The following is a 24,356-nucleotide window of genomic DNA, read 5'->3' on the forward strand; positions in this document are numbered from 1 at the left end:
CTATTTACAAATGAGGTGCCCTGGCAGGAAGAAAGGTTCAGCCCTCGAGTAAGGTGCAAAGTGTGTCTGAACCCACAAGCCTTGCACTGCACTGGGGTGGGCTTGCTCCTGTCTCACCTCAGGCTGGTGGCTCCAGCTTCTGCCTTCCGTACCTGTCTGCACCCAGCTCTGCATCCCTGCTCGGTGATAACCAACATTTGATGCCCACAGACCTTCACCTGCAGCTGTGGAAATGCCACAGTCACACTCCCCAGCCCTTCCTTCAGTTCAGCTCTGCTCTCTAAGGTCTTTTACCCAGTGCCCACCACAATTTGGGGGATGCTGCTCACTGCAACCCTGTTGCTGCTCCTGAAGTGCTGCAGCAAAAGCACAGAACAGTGTAGATAAGACAGAGTGAGGCCAGCAGTGCCTGACTTACACAGTGGAGCTCTGGGAGTTCTTCACGGACAGCCCCTGCTCCGTCCTCACCAGCCTCTGGAAGGAAATCCCTGGGGGAGAGAGCAGAGGACGTGAGCAATGGGGGCACCACAGGCTGCCCTGCCTTATGAGCACGTTGGTGTTGTCTCCTGAAGCTGTCCTGACCCAGCTGAACCATAGCCTGGAGCAGGAGTGGCAGCACCAAAAGCCCCGCTGGGGACAAGGCATGGCCAGCGTGCAAGGGGGGTGAGCCCAGGAGCAAGGGAGCGACAGAAGAGGAACCAGAGGACAGGATGGCAGAGCTGCTCCATCCCCAGCCCCTTCCACCCCGCCCTGATGTGGGATCTAGTTTGGATCACGCTGGGGATATTTAGCAGCTTCTGCCATTTGCTTTAGCCCCTCCATGCCCTGGATGTCACCTACAGACAGCAGGTCTCAGACTCCTGCACTCTGCAGGGTGACATCTGCTGGACCTGGAGCCGCAGTCCCTGTGATGGGGGGACAACAGCAAAGCCCATCCCACCCCCAAGCAGCAGAAGGGAAACCTGGGGACGATCCTGCAGCATCAGGTAGCCCCAGCACCCTGCGCATGGCAGGCAGCCATGACCCCACCCCAGGTACTGCTCACCAGCCCCAGAGCAGCACCCATGGGGTGGGGGCAGCCCCCATGGGGATCCCTGCTGGCTCCCTCCAAGCACAGCTGCGTTAACCACCCTCGAGAGACATCAGCCCAGTTTGCAGATAAAAGCTATTGCATTCTTGGCAAATATTGACAGCAGCTCGTTCTCAGTTAATATTTACTCCCATCTCAATAAAACGCTGTTGCTTCAGCCTCACGGCAAGTCACAGAGGCTGTGCAGGAAGTCCCAGGCAGCCTTCCAGCACAGGACCCATTTTCACTGTTCTTGGCTCCAGCGGGGTCAGAGGCCATGGTGAGGGGCGGCCCTGGGCTCCCCAGCCCCACACACCAACACCTCCCACGCAGCATCTTTTGGCAGAGGCAGGGGAATCCCATTTGTTTGTAGGAGGGGAAAAGCCTTCGGACCAAAGTCCCCAGCTCTGCAGCCCTGGGCACCGGTGACAGCACAAGAGCAGGATGTAGCAACATCCCCAGTGCTGGGGCTTTCCCAGAGGCCTTTCAAACAGGGCCCGAACCGATGTCACAGCAATAAGTGACCAGGAAGGAACTGGGAAAGTCCGTGGCTGCAGCAGCATGGGACGAGCATCCCCACACCCACACCAGCCCTGCAGCTCCGAGCTGGAGGCTGGGCACAGCACGGTGACCCAGGCAGACCTCCCGTGGTGGCTGGGGTCTCCTTAGAAACTTGCAAAGAGTGGGTTAATGGAGGGCGCCCATCCCTATCTCCCCTTGGCTCATTAAAAGATTAACCCATGAAGACAACGTGCCCCTTGTGGCTTTGCACGGACAGGAGCCTTGCATTTGTTCCCATCGGGGCTCTCCAAACCAGCTGCCTGGTTCAAGGGCATGTGGAAGTATCACACCAGGCTCAGCCGCAGCCCCTGTGCCCTTCTGCGCCTTCCCCAGCCCTGCTGAGAGCAGATCACAGCCCCATGCAGGATTAAACAGGGCTGAAATCTGCTCTGTGCAGTAACAGCTCCCCACGAGCCATGGAAAGATGGGCAGATTAGGAGAAAAGGCTTTTGCGAAATAATTGGAAGAGCTGCTCCATTGGGAACAACAGGACATCTACAAGGGGCGCTTAATTAAGAGGAGCACTGCTGCTGCCGATAATGTGCCCAAAGCCGCACCACAAGGCAGCGTCTCGGCTGCAAGGACACAGCCGGGGAGTCGGCAGCCCTATGGAAACCTCCACGCCACGGCAGGCTCAAGGGCTTCTGCCACCTTGATGCCGATGAATGGACCCACTGTTATCACCCCAGCTATGCCGCTGAGCGTCTCGAGCAAAGGCCAGGGCTCGGCGGAAGCAGGCGGCACGTGCTTGGCCGTGCAGAAGACCCACCAGACTGAAAGGCAGCCAGCAGACAGCCACGATCTTTGCTAATCCATATCAGTCCTGAGCTGAGAGTCCTTGGGATGCTCCTGCTGCCTCACACACAAGGCAGCCCCAAAAAAAAACACATCCCCAGCATCCTGCTGCACTCCTCTGGAGAAACCTGGTTGCACCCCGTGTGAGATGGGGGATTTTTGGGACACAGGACCAGCAGCACACAGGAGCCCTTTGGTGGGTCAGGAGCGCTTACCCGGGGCCTTGAGCTCATCACTGATGAAGGTGAGCAGCTCACGGAAGATGTCGCAGTAGGGCACGGGCCAGGTGAGGAAGCTGTGGTAGATGCTGGCGGCTTTCAGGAGCAGCTCGGAGCCTGGTGGGATGTAGGGAGCCTGTGGGGACAGGGAGAGCTGGTGAGGAAGGGAGCAAGGACCCGGGGCTGGAGCCCTGCATAAAAACTGGGGGTATTGGGGAGAGGAGGCTAGGCTGGAATGGGGGGAGGAGAAGCAGACAGGAGCAGGGGTTCACCCCATGACATCCCATCCTCTTCCAAGGAAAAGCCAAAGCGTCCCACTGGGCACAGCCCTGAAACAGCTTCTTCCTCTCTGCACCTCCCCAGGCTCTGGGCTCAGGCTCACGCGCCACAGCCTGTACATCCATTTATTTTTAACAGCCACAGATCCATACAGATGACTCGTGTTAAAGCCTGTGCTTTTGCAAGATCTGGCAGCAGTGGTTTCCTCGGGATAATGATGCATTGTGCTAATAATAATAATAATAAAAAACAATTTCCTGTGAATGCTCTACTCTTTTTCATTAGCATTGTCCACACATTTTGCCCGAGTATAAAGGGTAACGAAAAGAGTTTGCTTCTCTGCAGAGAGATATTGTCTCCCGTTCTCATTGACCCGTCTTTAAACGCAATGATTAAAAACACTGAAGCACATCTTTTCATCTCTCTCAGCTTGTGCAGCGGTTGCCTGCTCCTGCTCCCTGCAGCTTTGCACAGGACCTTTTTGGGGATGAGCTGATCAAAGCAGGCTGGGACCTTTCAGATGGAAGGCACCCGTGGCTGTCCCACGGGGCCAGGGCGATGCTATGTGCAGCAGACTTACACAGAGGACCGCGTAGTAGAAAAGCAGAGCCAGGGGCATCACAAGGTCGTAGTAGCACTTCTCCTGCACCTGTAGGAAACAGTGCAAAGGGGGAAGGATGAGCCAGGCTGCTCACCGTGAGCATTGCCCAAAAGCATCCTTGGAGTGGTGTCAGAAGGCTCCCCAACACTGTGAATCTGAGCACCCTGACCCACACCATCGTGTCGCCATCTTCAACAGATGGAGACCGCTTGTGTCCATGAGAAAGTAACCCCTAAGGCACCAGTAACCCTCACAGATGTGAGGGGCAGATCAGCACATGCTGCCTTTAGCCTCCAGAAGCAGCTTTCAGTTGAGCTCCCAGCCCTCCCATGCTCTCCATCCTCACAGAGTTACACGAAATTTCATGGAAGCAGCTCAAAGGAGACAGTTTGGGGTGGTGGTCAGGCAGCCCAGCCACTGCAAGGGCATGGCAAAGAATGATGCCAAGCGTGCATTTCTGTCCCAACCTCTGCCAGTAATTAGCCAGCAGGATTATTTCACCAGGGAACGTGGTGATGGCTCAAGAGCAGGCTTGTGGACACTGTCTCCCCTTGTTTATGAGCACAGCACAAAGTCCAATAAACCCTTACATAAATAAACCCTAACGTAATAAAACGTCATCCACAACAAGATCAATCCAAGCCATTAAAAAAAAAAAAAAAAAAAAAAAAGATTAAACAGAATAGCAGTAATCATATTAACGTATTAGCTAGGCAGCCTTTCTTTCCCCCAAAATGAAAGGCAGCATTTACCCCATCACATGAATCCCAGGCTGCAGCAAACACCGCTGCTTCCTTCCACATCAAGGGATTCCTCCCGGGTCATCCCCGCAGCAGCTCCGAGCTTCTCCTGCTCGTGATGGGGCACGGCAGCCAATACAATCGGCCCCACTGATGCTTCTCCTCCCCGTTTTGCTTGACCATGCCATGCTGATCGGTGCAGACCCTGCCTGCTGTCCCCAGTGCCCTGACTCTGTCCCTTGCTCTGCAGGCAGAGCAGTGGCAAAGTTTCCATCAAAAACAAGGGGAAGCCTTTGGTTTGCTCTGATCCGGACCAGCAGCTCCAGGCTTGCTGGGGAGCTCTGAAGAAGGCACGGCGCTGAACAGTGCTTGCAGAAACCCAAACCCTTCCCCAAGGACCTGCAGCGCTGCCTGAAGAGCAGATATGGGAGCTGGCTGCTTTTCTGTCCATTCCCACGTGCTAAAATCTGGTGGGATGCATAAGGTGGCTGTCACCATCACTTTGGGGCACATCCTGAGCTCTAATGATGCTTTGACCCAAACCCAAATCACCCACCAAGCTCTGCAAAGCTCTGCTCCAAAGCCAGCAGCCCCCAACTCACCTCCTTGGCCTTGCAGAGGATTTTCTCCACCAGGATGAGGTAGTTGCCAGCATCCCGGCTCACCAGCTCCTGCAGGCTCCAGCAGTTCAGGCACAGCCCCGCTGCAAGGGAAGCAGAGCACGGTGACCCACAGCCCAGTCCAAAGCACCCACAGGAGGGATGAGCAGTGGGAAGGGATCAGGGAGAATATACCTGGGTCATATTGCTACAGAGGAAAATTAACCTTGCACCGTTGATCTGGACAGATTAAAGCTCTGCAAATGGTGCTTATCACAGCAGCATCACTTTTTAACATGCATCTCAGTGCTCTTGTTGCCCAGTGCACCAAACACAAAATTCAGGTCCCCATCACGCATAAACCAGCCCCTCCAGCTGCATCACAGCCAAGGAGTGATGCCCATCCCACTGACTGGCTCCTCCAGGCCCTGGAGATGCACAGTCAGAGCTCACAACAGCAGCACTGCAGCTGCTGAACACATCAGCATCATTGCTAAGCCTGCCCAGCATTTATTCCACCTCCTCAATGCCTCCAAACTGTCATGAAATATATTAAAACCCCTCCGGGTTAGCCAGATATTGAAAGAGGAGAACTTCAAAGGGATGGAGGGTCCTTCACCCCAGCTGGCTGAACCTCCTCGGCCTCCCTCCTCAGACACGTGCCGGGACCCCGCTGGTGACAATGGCCCAAGGCGCTCCCCAAAGCTGTGGCTTTTCCTGGTGGTGGGGGCCACCTCCAGCCCTCCCAGATGGTTTAGAGGAAACGATCTGCATGAAGGCACCGGGCAGCTCCTTCATCCTGACCGTGTGTCCTGTAGGAGGGGCTGCTCGCTGGCTTAGAGGGGGTCAGGGTCTGCAGACAGAGGAGGGAACAGCATCCTCCCCATCCTCCTTGTGGACCCAGGCACCGCACACAGTCCCATGGAGGGAAGTTATGGAGAAATCTCCAACACCTAACATATCAACATCTGGAAGGGTCCTTGTCTGCATCTCTCCTGGCCCATTTCTCCATGGATGTTAGCAGCAGGAGCAGACACTGTGCAGACATTGCTCGGCTCAGCACCAGCCACGGCATGATTTGGGGTGCTGGCATCAAGGCTTTTCCAAACTCAGTCAACAGAAAGCAAAACCAAGAAAAAACAAGTCTCTCTCGCTGCAGGGAAGCCAGGTTAGTGATCAGGGAAAACAAATACAAATGCAGCCATTTTTCACTTGCATGGTCTATGCAGGGGCAGAGAAACATAACAAACACCAACACACATGCGTTGCCCGTAGCTTTGGAGCTAACAAGGAAGAGACAACCCCATTAGCTGGCAAGGGGACAGGGTGTTCCTTCACAAACCTACAGGCCATGTTGTCCTGTTATTCCCAAGCTGCAGAAGCTACAAATTCATGCCGTAAAATTACCTTTATACACTTAACTAGATGTGAAATGGGGAATTTAAAGCAGCAGAGGTCTGCCGTAGTGCAGCTGGAAGAAGGCTGATGGTAAGACAAGCAACACATGCGCTCAGATAAGTCAACGCTGTCCTAGAGTGCAGCATCCTCCAGGTAAAGCTCCAGCAGCAGTGAGCTCACGCAAGCAACTGTCCCGGCAGAAGTGGTTAGAGCCATTGGGAGCTTTGCTGACCTCAGCAAGCAGTGGCTGGGCTCACAGAACACCTTCAAACACCCACTCCTGCTTCAGCAGGGAGGTTTTGGGGGTTATTTCAAGCTGCTGTGCACAGAAGAGCCCAACCCCAGCCCAGCAGAGCCAAAGTGCATCTCGGTGCATCACCAGCTGAGGAGCACGCCGCTTCCTGCGCGAGTGCGACCACGAGCACAAATAGCCCGAGCAAGGCGCGGGCTCCTTCCTTCCTCTCGCTTCTAGCGAGGCAGGAGGAAGCGGCGGTGACGGCTCACTGCTGCTCGGTGCCCAGCGGGGCGGAGGGAGAGGTGCTGGGCTCCTTCCCTGCAGAGTTGCTGGGGCAAATGCACAGTGGATGCGCTGGGAGGGATGGGAAGGCAGCAGGGGCAAGAGGAGGGCTGCAGGGAAGCAGCTTACGAATATGATTCAGGGCTGAGGCCTCTGACCCATTTCTGTGTGTTCTAAAGGAAATCTGAGCTAAAGCATGAAGATGCAGCAAGATTTATTTAAATAACACTGCTATGAGCAGAGGAATTTCTGTTTGACTCACAGTCCTAGAAAGGCACTGGGATTACCCACAGCAAAGCAAACCAGTGCTGGGAGGCAGCAGGCCGCCAGGAGCCCAGCTCCTAAGCTGGGCGATGCAGCATTAACCAAAGACACACCAAAACAGCTGCATCCTCGCTAAAAATATTCTCCAGCACAACATGCAGCTCGGAAATCCTGGACACAATAAACAAAGACCGCGCAGCAAAGCAAAGTGCTGGCACCGCTGGGCATTGGTCAGGACATGGGACCCTGAGCTGGGTGGGAATTCCCTTCCCTCTGTGCACAGCCCAGTTCATGAGCACCTATTTTCCAAGCACTGGGAGCGGAGTTCTCCCCTGTATCCAGACCAAAAAGGTTATTTGGCCATTGAAGGTGATGCTTCTCATGTTTATGGGTCCCCGGTGACATTAACAGTGCACAAGCCACTGCTCTGCAAGTGTCATCTCCATCTTCCTACAGGTGCCCGGTGACCAGCCAGGACACAGCTGGGTGCTGGGAACTTCTACAAACTGCAGGGCAGCACTGGGTTTATTTCCAGGCCAGGGAAAGGCTGTGGCTAGGTGGAAACCACATCCAGAAGGTTTTATTTGCAGCTGCTCACCCATCTCAGCGCAGCCCAGCAAATGGCTCACTGCAGACAAGGGGAGAATGCGCACCGAGGGCACACAGAAAGCTTGAACCAGACTTTCCTGGACATGGCACTTGCTCTTGAATTCCCCAAAAGCACTTTTCTCGCTGTGAGATGCAAGGGAGGCCCTGGGTCTGTGGGGAAGATGTAGCTCAGGAGTGTACCTGGAGCCCTGCTCCCCATGACCTCCACTCAGACGGGTTGGCCAAGCACTGGTGGGGGCCAGGTCAGCTTTTATTGATGCACCTTGTGCAGGGGGCACAACCCAGGACTTCACCTTCCAGACCCTAAATCAATTTGGGCCACGAAGCACCAAGGACCCCCCAGCAGGGCAGCAGCCCCACAGCTAAACTCTGCTTACATCCACCCGCCCTCACGCTCAGCCTGCCAAGTTTTGCTGCAGAACAGCAAACCAGCACTGTTGGTTTTCCACTGTGTACGGAGAAAGAGCTGGATTTATGCACCAGCTCCACAGGCACCCCGGAGCACAGTGCAGCCTGGAGCTGTGCTGGGGCTCCAACATGCAGACCCAAAGCACTGACCCGTGCTTAACCCTACGCAGACCCTGAGAAAAATCTCCCTTTGGGAGAGGAAAACCCAAAGGAAATGCTGGGAACGGGGACCCGAGGGGAGCAGAGGCAGCACCGCGGGCGAGCTGGGTCTTCGATCGCTATCGGCACGGCCGGCAGCGTGCCGGAGGTCGGGAGCAGCGTCCCCGTGGGCGGCCTCGGAAGGATGAGGCTTCACGATTTCTCTTCTGAGAATTGCCGCGAGCCGCCCGCCTCCCGCAGCGACTCCTTCCTGACCTCAGCAGCCACCGTTTCCCCTCTGCCACTTTTTAGAGGGGGTGACTGTCAAATCGGAAAAAAAAAAGAAAGAAAGAAGAAAAGGAGAAATAGTACGTGCCCGAGCTGCCTTCGCCCACAGTGCGAGGGGCGAGCATCCCAGTGAGCGGCTCCTGATGCCGTCAGAAGTGACGCACTTGGAGGGGTGAAAAGCAGAAATCTCTATTTCTTCCCTCCCTCAGACCCACTCCTGTTCTTTCTACCAGATTAAGCTGATTTTCTGCAATGGACAGCCACGAGGGATGGAAAAATTCCAGTAGCAGCTGGAGGACGTGGGTGGGTTCGAGGTGCACAGAGCACATCCCCACAGGCACAGCATCCCCCCGGGGAAGGGGCAGGGGTCTGATAAAGCTCCCCAGGCTGCACTGGGGCGCAGTTTGCAGCCCCCATTGCCTGGCAGCTGCTTAGAGCCACACAAGCAGGGCACCGTGGCACCTCCCCGGGCAGGATCCACGAGTGGTGCTTCTACCCAGACAAGGCAGAGGATGGGAAGGCAGAGATCCAAGCCCGACAGCCCACCACAAGGCTGCTGAAAGCAATTCAGTGGCTGAAATTTGCAAGGTCGCTACTCGGTTGCTAACCTGGAGCATCCCCACACCAGACTGCATTCCCCATGCAGACATTTGGATGACTGCAATCAAGCAGTGTCTTAAGCATCCTTTTATTCGAGCTGAGCAGACCAAACTCCCTAAGCCCACAAACATACCACTGAACATTTCTCTGGCTCTCCAGCACACCAGTGACCTTCATCCTTTCTCCAACCTTCCTCACCAGCATCCTTCCTCCTTCCCGGCTCCATGCAGCCCCACAACAGAGACACAACAGCATCCTCCTATCCCCAGGACCTCTGGGGCACTGGGCTGCCCTACGGCCTCCCCAGCACCTCCCCAGCTCCTGCAGCCCTTCTCACCCCACTGATCCCCTAAGGCAGCCAGCCCCAGCACTCTCCTCCACCAAAACCACTCTGTTTCATTGCTCTCTACTGAACAAGAAAATATTTTTCTTCCTTTAGCATGTTTGGATTTTACTAACATCTCAAGCAATGTGGAAGAAAGCAACCAGACCTCCCAAAGCAGATCTCCATGAGGAAAAGCACATCACCTTTCCTAGCTCTTTTCTATTTTGTTCCTCTCATGATGGCTGCAGTTCAGGAAAGATGGTCAATTTAGACCCCAGAGCCCACTGCGGCCTCTGGGATATAAACTTGTGATGGCCAAGGCACTCTCACTTCTCCCCTTCACTGACTTCACAAACCTCCGCAATTCAGTCACTCATGCAGGGGAAAAATGCCACATCGGAAGTGATTACTCACCCGCTCCAGAGCAACCTTCTATAAAGTTATCGTATAAAAACAAAGCCTCAAATAATTGAAAAATGAACAAAATTCCAGCTGGGTTCCAGCCCAAAGAGCTGCAATCTGGAGTGCATTATTTTGGTGCATGGAAATGGGGAAAAGGAGGGGAAAGCAAATACACTGGGAAACAGAAGTGATATAAGAAGTTGAAAATGAGAAAGGAGAAGGCTTCTGCACAGCTAAGAACAAGATGGAGAGATTCACCAACCATACGAGGAACAGAACCCTGCCATAAATAGCAGCCTGCGTCTGACACAGGACCACAGTAATAAAACTGTAATGCTTGTAAAACACCAAAGACATGAACATAAAAACATTTCCACTCTGTTTTTGAAAAGAAATAGGATATGCTATTAAGGGGTGTGGTGATATCTGTGCATTATGCTCTGCTTTCCCTAAATCACATGTTATTGAGATAACAAAATGCTTCCTATTCCGATTACAAGGGGGTAGGATGTGAAGCAGCAGCTCTTCAAAGCAAAGGCTTTAAAAACCAGCCCACACGGAAGAGCACTGAAAGCATCAACCATGAAACGCTGCCCTGGGGGCTGCCCAGCAAAAGTGCCCGGGCTGGGACACAGCAGAGCTGGAAGCATTGAATCTGATGACTGCAGCAACTGGGCTCACCGGTCACACTCAAGATTTTTGGCACAACACAAGCACGGCTGATGAAAGGGAACTTTCTGGTGTGAAAAGCGCCTGAGATTCACCCAGGAATTCCAGATCACCCCACTAAACTCCACAAAACCCACACAAAGGGAAAATCAGTGTGCGGAAAGGTGGGGGAAAGCACTAGCGATGAGGAGCCCCCGGGCAGCACAGCTGCGTCCAGCAGAGCCCACGGCCACCACCTCAGACCCATCTCTGCTGATGAGCTGGAAACATTACAAAGTCGTTTTTTCGAGGCTACCTAAAGCAATGCCAAGGGGCTGGGATTACTGAAAGGCAGAGCTTGTGAGTGACACAGAGGCTGATTAATTATAATTGCAGGAAGAGGTGAGTTTTGCGCAGCACAGTGAGCCACTTGGCCAGAGGGACTCCTTCAGACACATGCTAGTGGTGCCAAAGGTACGGTCACTCTTCCAGGAGCCAGCAATGTAGGACATGCTTTGGGGACTGAATCCCAGAATGTGGGGACCAGAAGGACCCAGGAAGGCTGATGATAACTGCATGAACCATGCCCTGGGGCATCGTTACAGCACAGGGAGCTGGCATTGCTCTGGGGTGTGAGGAAATGGGCATGGCCAGAGGCATCACTCCAGGATTCAGCAGACAGGAGATGGTTGTCACCTCTTTCTTGACTGTCAATGGAAAAACAGAGGGGGTGAACTCCAGAGCAGAAGAACTACACAGAAAAAAAATAAATTTGGATTTGACAGCCCCTCAGATTCATTTCTTTCAGCCACAAAAGGATAAGGGAGTGATTTAACTGAAGCCTAAAAGCGCACGTATGAGAAGTCAAAGTGTCAGGTGTAGGAATGACTTCTGCTCGTTACTGCTCTGCCCTCACACTGCCAACTCGAAGCCTTCCACAGCCCTTCCACAGCTCATGTCTTTATGGCCACCACAGTATCTAAGCCAGATTCAAACAAAGCTGATAACAATATCTTGACACTTGCTTCTGACAATGCAGCAGAGATACACCCAGAGGTTGTGAGGTCTTTATACATCAAAGCAAGGCACGTCTGGCTGATTACACAAAGGACTCTTTCTTCATGGTGAGCGAAGACAACTCCTCTTTCCAGCTCACACATGGACAACTGGCAAGACACATGACTCCTCTGCTCAGTCTTTATCTACGTAAGACCTAACACAACTTGCTCAGCAACTGGGTACGTCTTCCTCTGCAGTAAGAGGCTCAGGAAATGGAATGGGTTGGATCCCACCTCTAAGTTTGTGTGCTGGAGGGGAGAAAAGGCCTCCAAGCCTCCAGCAGCACCTGCAGGTCTCTTCTACCCAGGTAGCTTGGCAATGAGAGGGCAAATCAGGCACAGACAGAAAAGTCTGACCCCAGCAAGGCTGTCAGGGGGTCAGGCTCATGGCCAACATGTCACCTACCAGCCCATCTGCTGGAGACAGCATCTCTGCTAAGCCCGTGTAGACATCTTTCCAGCGCGTGGTAGATCCTGTCCTCTGTGCACGTGGTGTGCTGCATTTTAATTCATCTCCTAAGGAAAGAGAAGGAAGAAAGTTAGCATACCAGGCCCTTAGCTAAGTGCAAAGAAGACAGCACTGTCACACTGCTGTAGCACAGACAAGACAGTCCTGGTAAAACATCTCTGTTACTGCCTCCTGTCACCTTTTCTAACCCCACAGCTCCCTTTGCTAGCTGGCATCTTCTCTCCCAGTCCCTCTCAGCCTTGGCAAAGAAAAGTGGGTGCACACATCCATGGCCCGATCACAAGAGGCTGTAGGACCACGGCACCCATCCAGACCCAGTGCAGGCATATCTGCTGTCTCACAGCTTCCGTCTGCGGGACAGATCAAGTCTCACTTACGTGGCTGTGGCAAGGAGGTAATCTTGGGTTAGCCTCCATCAAAGATAACACCGCAAGAGTTTACAGCTGCAGCACCTTGCAATGGGCTTGGGTGGAAAAAGTGATGGCAGACCCCGAGCTTCCCCTGCCTGCATAACGCACGGAGCACCCTTGGTGGCTCTGGTGGCCACAGGTGGCAGCCACAAAGGCACCCCCAGGTGCCGGCCTCATACCTGCCAGAAGAGCCAGGAAAGTCCCCAGCACTGTGACATTGCTGCTGCTCAGCCAACGTCAAGAAAATGTCCCCATGGCCATGGGGCAATGCAGGAAAACACCGAGGGCACCTCAGCCTCAGCATCCGAGGACATTGTGAAAGCACAGATTGCGTGCCCAGCTGCGCCCCTTTCACAACACGGCGCTGTCCCACCTCCCCTCCATGGCTCAGGGTGCCAGCCCAAACCTCAGCCTGGAGAGGCTGTGTTGCAGGCAAGATTTTATCCTTTCCACCCAGTTCAAATGCATCTGTCTGGGACACCAGGAAAAGAAGGGCCCCTTGCCCAGAACATGTACTTCCTAGCTGTGCCCAAACCAGAAGCAAATTGGTGCCCAAGGGAGAGTCCCTTGCTCCCTGAAGTGCCATCCCCAGCATCCTCAGAGACCCCAGGACAGGCACCTCCCCTCCCCCAGTGCACAGAGACGGGCTCATCCCACAGACACTTTGCCTCTTGGTTAGAGGCAACAGAAGTGTATGAAAATAACCCAGGAAGAAGAAATAAAACCTACCGATAATATAAAAAACACTTTCCAAGGAAACCTTTACCTTCATCCTGACCAGCACACTCCTTTACTTCTGCCACATGCTCGTGCATTTCCCAAACCTACCCCAAGACACTTCGTTTTCTGCTTATCTAGTCGATGCATGATGCCCAGCAGCCAGCAGTGGCCGTGCCCATCACAGCTCCCAGCTCCTCCCTGGCAGGAACGACTGTCACTGTGATCCCAGCAGAGGCTCTACCCGGTCCCCAGCTGGTCCCCTGCTGGAGGAAGCACCTCCACAGCCACCTTGACCCATTCCCAGTTCCCAGCAATTCCCCTGAAAGGGCTCTGTAAAGCCATGCCCAGCTGCTGGGACTCCCGAAGAGCCAAGGCAGGCTCAGCCCCACCACTCATCCCTCCCTACACCAGAGAGAAGCCACCAGCAGCTCCAAACAGGTAAAAGCAAACCCCTGAGGAACTTCTGACCTGCTAAATGCAAGCTCTCTCCTTTGCCCCGAAGAGGCCCATGGGCTCCTGCCTTGCCTTGCCTGCTGCTGCCACAGCCTGTTATTACGGTCCTCAAAAGTTTTGTACATCCACAGCGTCAGTACGAGGAGCGCCTGCAAGATGCTCTGCCCCTGTGCCGAGGACTGAATGAGTGGCGAATCTGCACATCAGCATCTTAGTCATGACTTGTGGCAAGAGGAAAGCAGTGACTAAGAGCACAGCAATGACTCATAAGCACCCTTTACAACACCCAGCTCACAAAAATACACCTCCCTGCACGTCAGCTTGCTTTAGAGCACAGCTCGGTCCTTGGAGGGGAGCGCGCTCCTCGACGTGCACTAGGAGTGAGCCCTGCACCAGCCCAGCCGCCCCTTCACGGTGTTTCTGGTATCCCTGCACAGAGCAAGCAGGGAATTTAAGGACAAAATATGACAAAGATATCATCACAACTCTCACACCAGAGAACACACAGAGCCTTTGTTTTCTTTTCCTTGCTGTGCTATGGACCACACATGGATCTAAACCTCCTCTCCCCAGGCAGTGCTTATGGAAGCATCTTTCATGGGAGAGGATTCTGCGCCCACCACAACCAAGCAGGAACTTTTCAACCTCTGCTGTTTATTCCCCAGACTCTCCCTTCCTTTCCGCCCACACTGAGCAAAATGACAAGGCAGGGGACAGTTCTGGACGTAATCAGACTTTCCACAGACCTCTGTCAAAAAACTTACAAGCACTAGGTAACAACATCAGCTGAGGTCAACGTTTTTCGATCAATGTTTTGTGAGGGTGTTTAAGTGATGACCAACTTTGGGGGGAAAAAAAAAATAAACAACTGTCCTCTCTCCATCTCCCTCCATCCGGACTCTCAGCAGCAGAACTGTTAAATCTTTGCATCTTTGTCAAAACCACAGGCTGGCCAGCTGATGTGAGGGACTCGATGACTTGATGCAGGTGGAGAGGACAGGACCACGTCTGGCTGCATATTTCCAGGCAGAGCAGCACGTTGCTAAGGATGTGGGTTCCCTTGCCTTCTTACCAGGTGCCAAGCACACTCAAGAGAGAGCCTAAGAACCACCCAGGGAAGAGAGAAGAGGTCTGGGGACAAATTGAAGCCAAAAAAGCAGATGATGAGAAGCTTTCTGACACTGGACTGTCACACGCCCGCTGACAGCAACTCTGCAGACAGCATAACACGGTCCCCACGTGAAGCACCCAGAGGTGCTGCTCTGAGGAGCAGGGATAGAGGGGACACCACTGCAGCTGCGAAGAACAGCCCCAGGCAAACACTGAGCATTGCCCTCAGCCCTGCTCCTGCACGTGGAAAAGCAAGGTCAGGTTGCTGCTCCCACTCTGCACAGCCTTGGCAGGACCTGGGCAAAGCGGGCAGAAGGGCTTTGTCCCACCACACATCGCTCGTGTTGGACACTGCCCTACAAGATCAGCTGTGGGGCTTCAAGCCCTGGATGTCCCCTAAGATGAGATTTCTTTCCTTTCTCCCATAAATTTACACCTTAAAAGCAGCCTCCAAGCACTGTACAAGACATATAGTCCCCATTTAAGAGGGCAGAGAAGCCAATGTTTGGAAAAGCTAAGCAGTTTTTCCGCTGTTCCTCTGTGATTTGTGGCACAGATATCAGAGAAGACAAATCTTCAGCCCTCCAGGCATGTTCCTGATCCTCCGCAGCATCCTCCTGCCGCAAAAGCACAGTCAGAAAGGGCTGGACGTCTTCAAACAAGATAGCCAGACCTCATCTGGACTGAGTCCCCTGCCTCACATCACTACTGTCCATACACGTGGCTGGTTAGCCGAGACAAACCCCTGCCACGGCACCTCCCAGCAAGCACCTTCCTCGCCATCACTGCCATGCAGGAATGACAGCGTCAGCAGGGAGCATCCGTGGGCTGCCCCGACGGAGCTGGCAGCAGGAACTGACAGAGACCGAGAGCGGAACCAGCAACCACAGCAGCATGGATCCAGTGCAGGAGGTGACCTCTGTGGGATGAGGCAGGCGGACAGCAAGGCTCACTCCAGTTAGCCTCACATCCTGCTGGTAACATCACCCGTGTCCAGCCACAGCCGTGACAACATTTAAGCCCTCTGACTTCCGGCAGAACATGGGATTCTTGAAACCAATTTGCTTCAAGGTTTTATCTTGTTTTGGGCAAATGGTCAACAATTTTAGCAATGCCACAGGCACAGGACAAAGTATCTCGGAGAATTTGTGAAATTGATGCAGCACATTGTACGGGTGTGAGATCTTTGGAAGGTTTCCAACTGGGATATTTTCTTCTATTTGTCACAGTTATAAAGGTGGGCAGATAAATTACATTGTTCCTGTCAACCAACATTGAATGGGTAAACATTTATCTCTTGCCATAAAGAGGGAAGTTTGCTGATCATTGTGTTTTAATTTTCAGTTGTCCTGCTTTGAGGCAGGAAGTGTTCCAAAATCCTGAAGTTTTCAAAGCATATGAAAAATCAGTCAATCTAAGTATTTTTCTGGTCACTCTGCTCGCTTTCACTGCTCTCAGACCTTTCCCTTTCTCAGCTTCCCTCTTGCTCAGTGTCAGAGCAAACGAAAGCCCCTCATCTCCCTCACACCCAGGATGATGCTGCCCCAGGTGCACAGGGCCTCTCTGCATGCAGCAGGCAAATCGAGATGATCACCAAGGCCACCACCCTTAGTCCACATGATCTGGACAGGGCAGGTGAGAACATCAACTGGGAGTCACACATCTGCTGTTCTGTTCTGTGTTAAGTCCGCATGAGTCCTAAATCCAGCATCCAAAGAACTCTGATCTCCTCCTGTCATGGTCGAGCCCATGACACCATCATTAGATGGGACCAGAGGGAAAAAGCTCAAAGATCAAGTCTCGTGTTGGTGCTCCCAAGCCAAGCAGTGATGGAAATTAGACCATCCCTCTGGGGACACCATCCACTGCCACCCCACCAGCAGGGAAAACCCCTGCCCAGCTCCAGTGCGATGCCCTGGGGAGGCACCACCCCAGCCAGCATCCTGCTGGCCCTAATCCACCTCCTGAAGAGAGGAAACACAGGCAACCAGGAAATAAGTTGAGATTTCCCCTTCCATGACAGCAAATCCCAGCAGCATCTCCTCAAGACGCCTATGGACAGGAAAGGACCTGGCTGAGAATCCTTTACCTTCCTGGAGGGAAACCTGCAGCAGGGAAGCACGGCCCCGCTCCGCCTGCACCAGAGAAAGCCCCCGGGTACCTTCACGGCAGGAGAACGCCCTTTCCTGCCCCGATTGTTTTGAGGCCGTTGGCCGAGCATCCCGGGCAGGAAACGGGAGAGGAAAAACAAGCCCCTTCACCCACGGGACCAGCCTGTAAACACGCTGCCCAGGTCCGCTGGCAATGGCAGCGGGTGGGAGGACAGACATGATTTGTTTTGTGGAGATGCTAACCCATTTGTTAGCATCTTGGCTCGCTGCTGCAGTAGGGCTTAGGGCACCAGGGACAAAAGGGCAATAATTCTGATTAAAAAAAAAAAAAAGGAGAAAAAAAAAAGAAAAAAGGAGCTTGGGCTGATATTGCAATAGAAGGAAAACCACTTAACTGGGAATTAAAGCAGTTGTTTTTGAACCAGAGCTGTTTCTCAGGTCAAGGTCCTCATGCAAGCACATCAGCAGGGACTTCAGGCAAGGTCGTCACCTCCCTCAAGCAATATGTCAACTTCCCACCTCCTCCACGGCTCAACCAAAGCAGGCAGTGGGGAGCAGAACGGCACAGGACCCCCAGGAGATGCATCCCCAAAACAGTGGAGGAGCCACTGCTGTGCCGCGCAGTGGAACAAGAGCACGCATGGCACCTGCTCCTCCAGCGAAAGTGTCTGGTTTTCTTAGATTACATTGAAATCTTGGTTTTAACTATCCTTAGCTTGCAAGATTTTATTGCCTCCTCTACGCCTGTACAGCAGCCAAAGATAGAAACTCAGAGCCGAGAACGGGAGCAGCTGGAGGAAGTCTTTGTAGAAAATAAGGCAAAGGGGTGAGGAACCTGCAATATTTAAGATTCAAGCTTCAACCATAATCTGTTTACTGCTGAAGTGAGTGCTGTGCATCAAAGAGCAGGGAGATGAAGGTGATAAGGTGCTCGTTCAAACCACACAAAGGCAGCGTATCAAAAGATCCAGGAGGCAACTGGTTTGACAAACATCCTTTCAGGGTGCTCGCAAAGGAGAACATACCGCACAAACAACCCGGCACCGCATTATTTCTTTACAGGCCCACGGGTTCCTGTCCTGCTGAGCGAGGACGAACGCTGCTCTTACCCCAAGGAGTAAGAGCACCCCAAGACATGGCAGGGACCATGATTGACCTTCACTATGTGGACTGCAAAACCCCACCTCCAGGGAGCCTCCACTCCTTAAATCAAGAGATGCAGGCAGCAGAGAAGTGAAATAAGAGCAGTGGGGCACTGGCGCAGGCTGCCCCAGGAGCTGTGGGTGCCCCATCCCTGGCAGTGCCCAAGGCCAGGCCGGATGGGGCTAGGGACAGCCTGGGCTGGGGGCAGGGGCTGGAACCAGGGGGGCTTTAAGGTCCCTTCCATCCCAAAGCACCCTGTGATTCTATGCAATGGAGAAGCTATTCCGAAAACTGGCTGTCAAAACCCAGCGCGAGCCCTTCCTGAACCCTGGCATTGAAGAACCAACCCAAACCAACCACTGATGAAGCCACAGAGGGCAAATGCAAGAGAGATCTGCTTGGGTGTCAGTGCCCACATCTCTGCCCATCATCTCATCCGTGAATCTCCTCACCCACCCACACCACATCAGCTTGCTAAGAGCACCACCTCTCTAGCTGCCAAGTAAAGGTGCAGGCTTGAGAATGAAGTACACTGCTGAAAAAATTCCCTTAGCTTTGATTTCTTGAGAAGTCGGCGGTAGCATCAACCCAGTCCTGCACCCTAAAGGACTGTCCCCTCTCTCCTTATCCATGGAGCAAGGGCACACTACAAACATGAAACACACCAAGACCCCATGATGCTGTCTGCTGCACTTGCACATAGCAAAAGACCATCATGCAATCATACAACAACAGGGAAGACAATGTTGTTATCCCCCCCACCCTTTTCTTGGGGTGAGGAGGGAGCAATGGAAGACACTAGAAATTAAGGATCTTCTCCAAGGACAGGAAGGAGAATCTGAAGCAAAAACCTGTAATTTAATGCTGTCTGCACAAGCCCAGCTCTGTCACCTTTCTCCATCTGGTTTGACAGGGAGCACAGGAGAGGGGTACAGGCACGTGGCCAGCTCACGCATACCCTGCTCCAAAGTGGGACACAAAAACCTTATCAATGGGTGAGCTAGGCACATCCAGAGCAGGATTTAGGGGTAAATGACTCAGGCTGTCAGGAAAAGGCACGGGACAGGATCACCCGGTACGGGGCTGGGAAGCAGGCTGAGGGGGGACCCAACACAACTGGGGCTGGGAAGACTTGCCTTCAGGGCACCAGTGAGCAAAAAGAGCAGAGCAGCTCCAAGGATCAAGGCAGACTCAGGGGTCTGGTGGCGAGTATGCGTGCAGGGAGCAACATGCCAAGGAGAGAAATTCGAACAGAGTTCTGACTGCATGCTGGTGGCAGAGACATCAAGACCAGGGTGGTTTTTCACAGGAGCAAAACCACCAACAGGTGAATTGGATATTGGGTTTACTGGATATTAATTTAATTGGATATTGGAAGGATGGGAGATCCCAGCAGCATCTGAGGCAATCTGTGCCTTGATCTGCTCTGGAAGAAGATTTTCACAGCAGTTTACCCCTGCTCTGGGATAGCTGGAGCAGCACATCTAGAGTCTGAATGCAACAGATAAGTGACAAGACATTATATGAACTGGTGACTTTAAAATTGTTGTGGGATTTCCACGTAACACAGGATTCTGAGAAAACCATGGTATTTGGAAGTGAAACGGGAAAGAGGATTTTGGTGTTTTCATCTTAAAGCAGAAGATAAAACTTGTGGTACCAGAAAATCTGCATCTAGAATGAAAACAGCATCTGTCAGGAAGGATCACCACGTTGAGGGACACTTCACAACAGGAATGGAGCAGATGAAGCAGCAAGAAATGCTTTGCAGCAGTAAGAAATTAAGATTTGAGTTATTACCAGCCTAGCAGCCTGTTCAGCATACAGCAGCATGGACACCTTGGGACTTGAGTACTCCTCAAACACAAGGGTAACGTTGTCTTGCTGAACTGCAGGGGCTCATTTACACCAGCACTCGTGAGAACTGGAAAGCTTACTAAGACGTAGAGCTCACTCCTTGTTCTCACCATGCCTGAGAACGGGGCTGAACGAGAGACTCCCACCACAGAGCAGGGAAAGCACCTAACGTGCAAAAGCGGTTTCGGCGTCCTTTTAATATCAAAGAGCACCTCCAGAAGGTAACACAAAGGGGACGAAGCAGCACCCAGGCCTCAGGTCCATGCAGACATGGGCAGCCCTGCAGCAGGCAGCAGGGGTCCTGCAGGGCTGGGGGCCAGGGCAGCGCCTTGCAGCAGCGTGGGGAGGGGGGGCTCAGCCCAGCACGAGAAAATGAAATGTGAGATGTGATTCATCTTGGCAAAGTGCAGACAGCTCAGTTCAGACACCTCTGTGAGCTGTTTACCTGGCTGCCCGGGGGCTGCTCGGCCCAGCCGAGGGGCATCGGAGGCGTTCCCTTGGTCCCACGGCTCCTCTCCACTGGGTGCTCCAAGGCATCACCCCTAGCAGCTAGGCAGAGCTGGGCTGGATGAGCCCAGCCATGGACTCAGACCACAGATGGCTTCTTTGCAGAATGAAGCCCAAATTAATTCACTATACACATCTGCAAAAGAAAACGGCTCCATGGGAAGGCTCGGTGGTGCTCATCTGACTGTCTGCAGCCAGGGCACAGGGAGCTTCCCCAAGCAGCAGACCATGAGATGCTCCAGAGCCAAGCGCCACTCCGCAGCTGCACGTCGGCCACTTCTGCAGCCGCTCCTCCTGCCAGGCTGCTGACCTGGCCCATGGACACAGCACACCAGTGCACAGCAAAAGGAAACATCTCTGGTCAGAGGGGAAAGGTCCCCAGCTTAGAAAGGAGATGAGAAACACCAGTGAAACCGAGAGATGAAGCATTGTCCCCAATGGTGGTGAGAAAAAAACATTCAGGAGAGAGAGAGAACCAGGAAAATTGCCTCTTCCCTGTAATAAGTAGCCTGCAGTCATCAATTTTGCATCTAGTATTTTGTCTGCAACAGCAAACCCATTGGGAAAAGCATCTGGGACATCATACAGCAGCTAAAACTTGAAGATACAGAGCACCACGTGCCAAGGGCCGGGCAGGGGAACCAAGGGCAGGGAAGAATTACAGGTCCAGGCAGGGACTCCACAGAACACCAGGCAGGACTGACATTTTACCGCTCAGTGCAACTTGTCCAGCCCCGCTTTGCTCTCAGGGAAGAGTGACTGACCGCACCAGGGAGGTAAACACAGCAAGAGCAAGACCGAAGGGAGGGGGAGAAAGGGAGGAACATCACAACCACGAACCTCCACACACACGTGTGTGGTGTGTGACGTGGGAGCTGGCGGCACTCAGCATCACGTAGCCCTGAGCAGCAACTCCAAAAAAAGAAATACACCGCGGGCAGGTCCCCGTGCATAGAAAGCACAGGCGGCGCGGTCGTGGAAAGCAGGTTACCCACGGGTGCAGGTCTGCACGGCCACCGCAGCTCCGCTGCGCACGCGTGGCCTCCTGCAGAGCTGGGGGAGGAGGAGAGGCTGCCTGGGTGGCGGGGGAGAAGTATTTTGAGCCTCCGTTGAAGTAGGGCAACTGGGTTTTGGGCCGTGGATCCTGCAGTACCGGAGCTTTTCGGTGGTTATCACAAGTGGTTTGTTATCCCAGCTCCCTCCGGTACAGCTTTGCGCTGCTCAGCTGCCACTAAGTACACCCGATAGAAGAGAAAGCCAACAGGAAGCTGAGAAATGCTTAAGACGTGTCAGCCCTGCACAGATATCTCCATCTGAGCCCTTTGCATTGCTGCAATGGGAATTATTTAACAGGATTTCCCAAATTCCATTCCCAGGATTACCTGTATTAGCAGCCAGAGCTTAAGGCTAAGGCTTATGGGGTGCAGAGGCTGTGAGCTCCAGGAAAATAAAATCCAGAGGTGCAAACATCACCTCCAAACCACCACCACTTTTCATTTCAGACTTGGAGAGGAAGGCTCCATGGGAAAACACAGGAGCAATCAGTCCTGATACCACACACCTTTGCTGTCTTTTACCCTGGGATCTGCTGTTGCTGAGCTGGCAAAGTCTCAGATATGTTTTGCAGCGCCAGGAGCAGGGATCACGTTATAGAAGTGAGCCTGTATGTGCTCTGGGAGTTGGGTACCAACTGCGAGTCACCACGACAGGCGGCCTTAGGACCAGCCCCAACGATCACAGGGATGCTGCTTAGGGTTAGGTTTAACAAAAACAAATTAAATCACCATGGAAGCAACAACAGGGTTGCAAGAAACTTGGCAAAGAGAACAAAGTAATCAGATAAACTGTTTCAAGGTGAGCAAATTCCTCAGTGAACTGGTCTGAATTTCAGCAAAACTCATCTGCTTGAGGGTGCGAAAGGCAAGGAGTGGAGGGGGTCTCAAAGACTCAGAACAAAACCTTTCAACCCATCATTTCGAAACAGCGCTTGCACTCATCTGACTGTGATTCAGAAAGTAAAAATCAAGCCAGAAATGAATGAAACTTCTCATTTCTGACATTTTCCTCCACACACTAGTATTTAGGTTCTCATTGCCGTGAACAAGCCCGCACTAAGGCAGCTCTCCCGGGGACCAGCCCCACACCGATTTCCAATGACACCGGGTGGGGGCACTGGCACCCGGCAGGTGCCTGCCACCAAAGACGCTCCTGTGCCAGCTCCCCCTCCCCAGCACCCCAAGACAGCCGCAGCCCAAAGCCCTGACCCCACTCCTGCAGCTCAGGGGCTCACCAACCACCCCCTGTATGGAAACCCTGGTGTCAGCCCCACGACACAGGCAGGAGGAACCAGAGCGTGAACTTGCAGCATCCCACCTGGGCATGCTCAGACGAGGAGAGCCAGGTGCTCCGCTCGCACCCTGGAGAATATTATTTTGTTTTATGAATGGAAAAGACTTTCAATCATTTCCCAGCTGGCTGCCCCTCTGGGAAGGGCTGACCGGGAGCGCCTGGCTCCGCAAGTCCAGCAAAGCCCTGAGCGCCGCGGCTGACCTGCCAGATGGCTGAGAGCAGGAAGGAGCTCGGCTCAGCTCAGCGCCAGCGGCACGGGTGGATTGTTTATCTGCTGGTTCCTGTTTTTAGTTTTGTCTCTGTTTTCTTTCTTTGTTCTAAAATTGTGGTGCAATGGCAATACCTGGTCTGAATGACACAGGCTTGCTTTGAAGTACAAACCAATTCATTTTCTTACCTAATAAAAGGACAGAGACCCCAGCCCCAAAGCAAGCCATGAGCACATTGACCCCCACATTTGCTTATAAGCTGAACTGGAGCGGAGATTAACTCCAGAGCTCACTGTGTGAAGGCAGAGCCCTCCCAGATACAGGGCTATCAGCAGGGACACCTCTCCTAGGATGAATCCACCAGCTCTGCATACTGGGAGACCAGTCCAAGCGATGATGGGATTAGTCAGCAGCATGTATTCAGGGCTGAGGAGCCAATCTGCAAACTGAGATCCAAATCCTCATTGTAGGTTTCTCCGAGGACATCGCGGAGCTGGCACAGGGCCAGCTGGTGCTGGGCACCTGCACCCACTTGGCAGAGCTTTCCCCAGTCCCAAGCACAAGGTGGACAGGAATGATGGCTTCACCAGGAGGTGGGTGCCAAGAAGTCTTGGACCCCAAGACTTCTTGCTCATGTACCTGGTGGGCTCACTGCCAGGATCCTTCTCTCACCGAGACAACAGACATCAGTCCAAGAGGTGACCCACGGGCAGCTTGGGGATTTGATGCTCCTTGGTTTGGGGCCACGGCAGGCCAGAAAAACCCATCAGCCCTCAGAGACAACAGGGCTCCTGAAGGATATGGGGCACTGACACAATTGGGACACCCTTGCTTCCCCCTTGCTCCCATCACAGCGCTGATGCCCTTGGGCAGGGCCAGCCACATCCCCTACCCCAGGGGGTCTGAGGAGAGCTTGGAGCCCATTTGGGGCAGCCCGGTATAGGATGAGGCCAACTGCACCCCGCGCAGCAGCACCAATGGGTCACTGTAAGAACGAGCCCTCGCCAGCCCCAAGCCACAAGCACAGATGGGAGCGAGCTGTGCTCCAGCTGCAGTTCACAAGCAGACATCCTGCTGGGGCAGGCTACCAGAAGCTGTATTTTTAGCAAATGAGGACTGAGCCCCCAAAGTGGCCTGTTTGCACTCCTTTCCACGCAGTCCCTGCCTGGCTCCAACAACTCTGACCTTGGCTTCAACCTGCAGGTCCCCCAGCTCCATCCTGCACCCTGAACCAGCTTTCAGCTCCCTCTCAGCCTCATACCTGACCCTTTCCATTGTCTGTTGCTCCATTCCTACCTCCGTGTCCTTTTGCCACAGCCATCCAATGGAGCAGCTGAAACTGGGATGCTGCATCAGAGCCATGGGCACTGGTCTGGGCAGAGCCTCCAACAGGACCCTGCACCCAGATCAACCAGAACCACAACCTTCACCCCCCACCTTCCCTCAGCACCAGATCTGGACACCCTTATTCTCAAACCACTACTTCAAGGAAGAAAAACAT

The 24,356-nt window shown here is 53.3% G+C and overlaps 1 protein-coding gene across 5 annotated transcripts in view; it reads right to left on the reverse strand.

Moving 5' to 3' along the window:
* Window positions 1-24,356, reverse strand: part of PIK3R5 (phosphoinositide-3-kinase regulatory subunit 5) — a 57,790-nt gene that overhangs the window by 13,876 nt on the left and 19,558 nt on the right. For 4 of the 5 annotated variants that reach the window (XM_084491786.1, XM_084491789.1, XM_084491785.1 and 1 more), the window contains 5 exons: window positions 11,924-12,033; window positions 4,866-4,966; window positions 3,503-3,571; window positions 2,641-2,779; window positions 419-488 (listed from right to left, as the gene is read on the reverse strand). In XM_084491786.1, the coding sequence (XP_084347912.1) occupies window positions 419-488; window positions 2,641-2,779; window positions 3,503-3,571; window positions 4,866-4,966; window positions 11,924-12,020 (476 nt within the window). In that variant the 5' untranslated portion in view covers window positions 12,021-12,033. Of the gene's footprint in view, window positions 1-418; window positions 489-2,640; window positions 2,780-3,502; window positions 3,572-4,865; window positions 4,967-11,923; window positions 12,034-13,584; window positions 13,665-24,356 lie in introns of those variants that run through there. The other variant, XM_084491787.1, reaches the window with a different exon arrangement.

This window comes from Aythya ferina (assembly GCF_964211825.1).
Source record: "Aythya ferina genome assembly, chromosome: 18".
NCBI classification, from domain to species: Eukaryota; Metazoa; Chordata; class Aves; order Anseriformes; family Anatidae; genus Aythya; species Aythya ferina.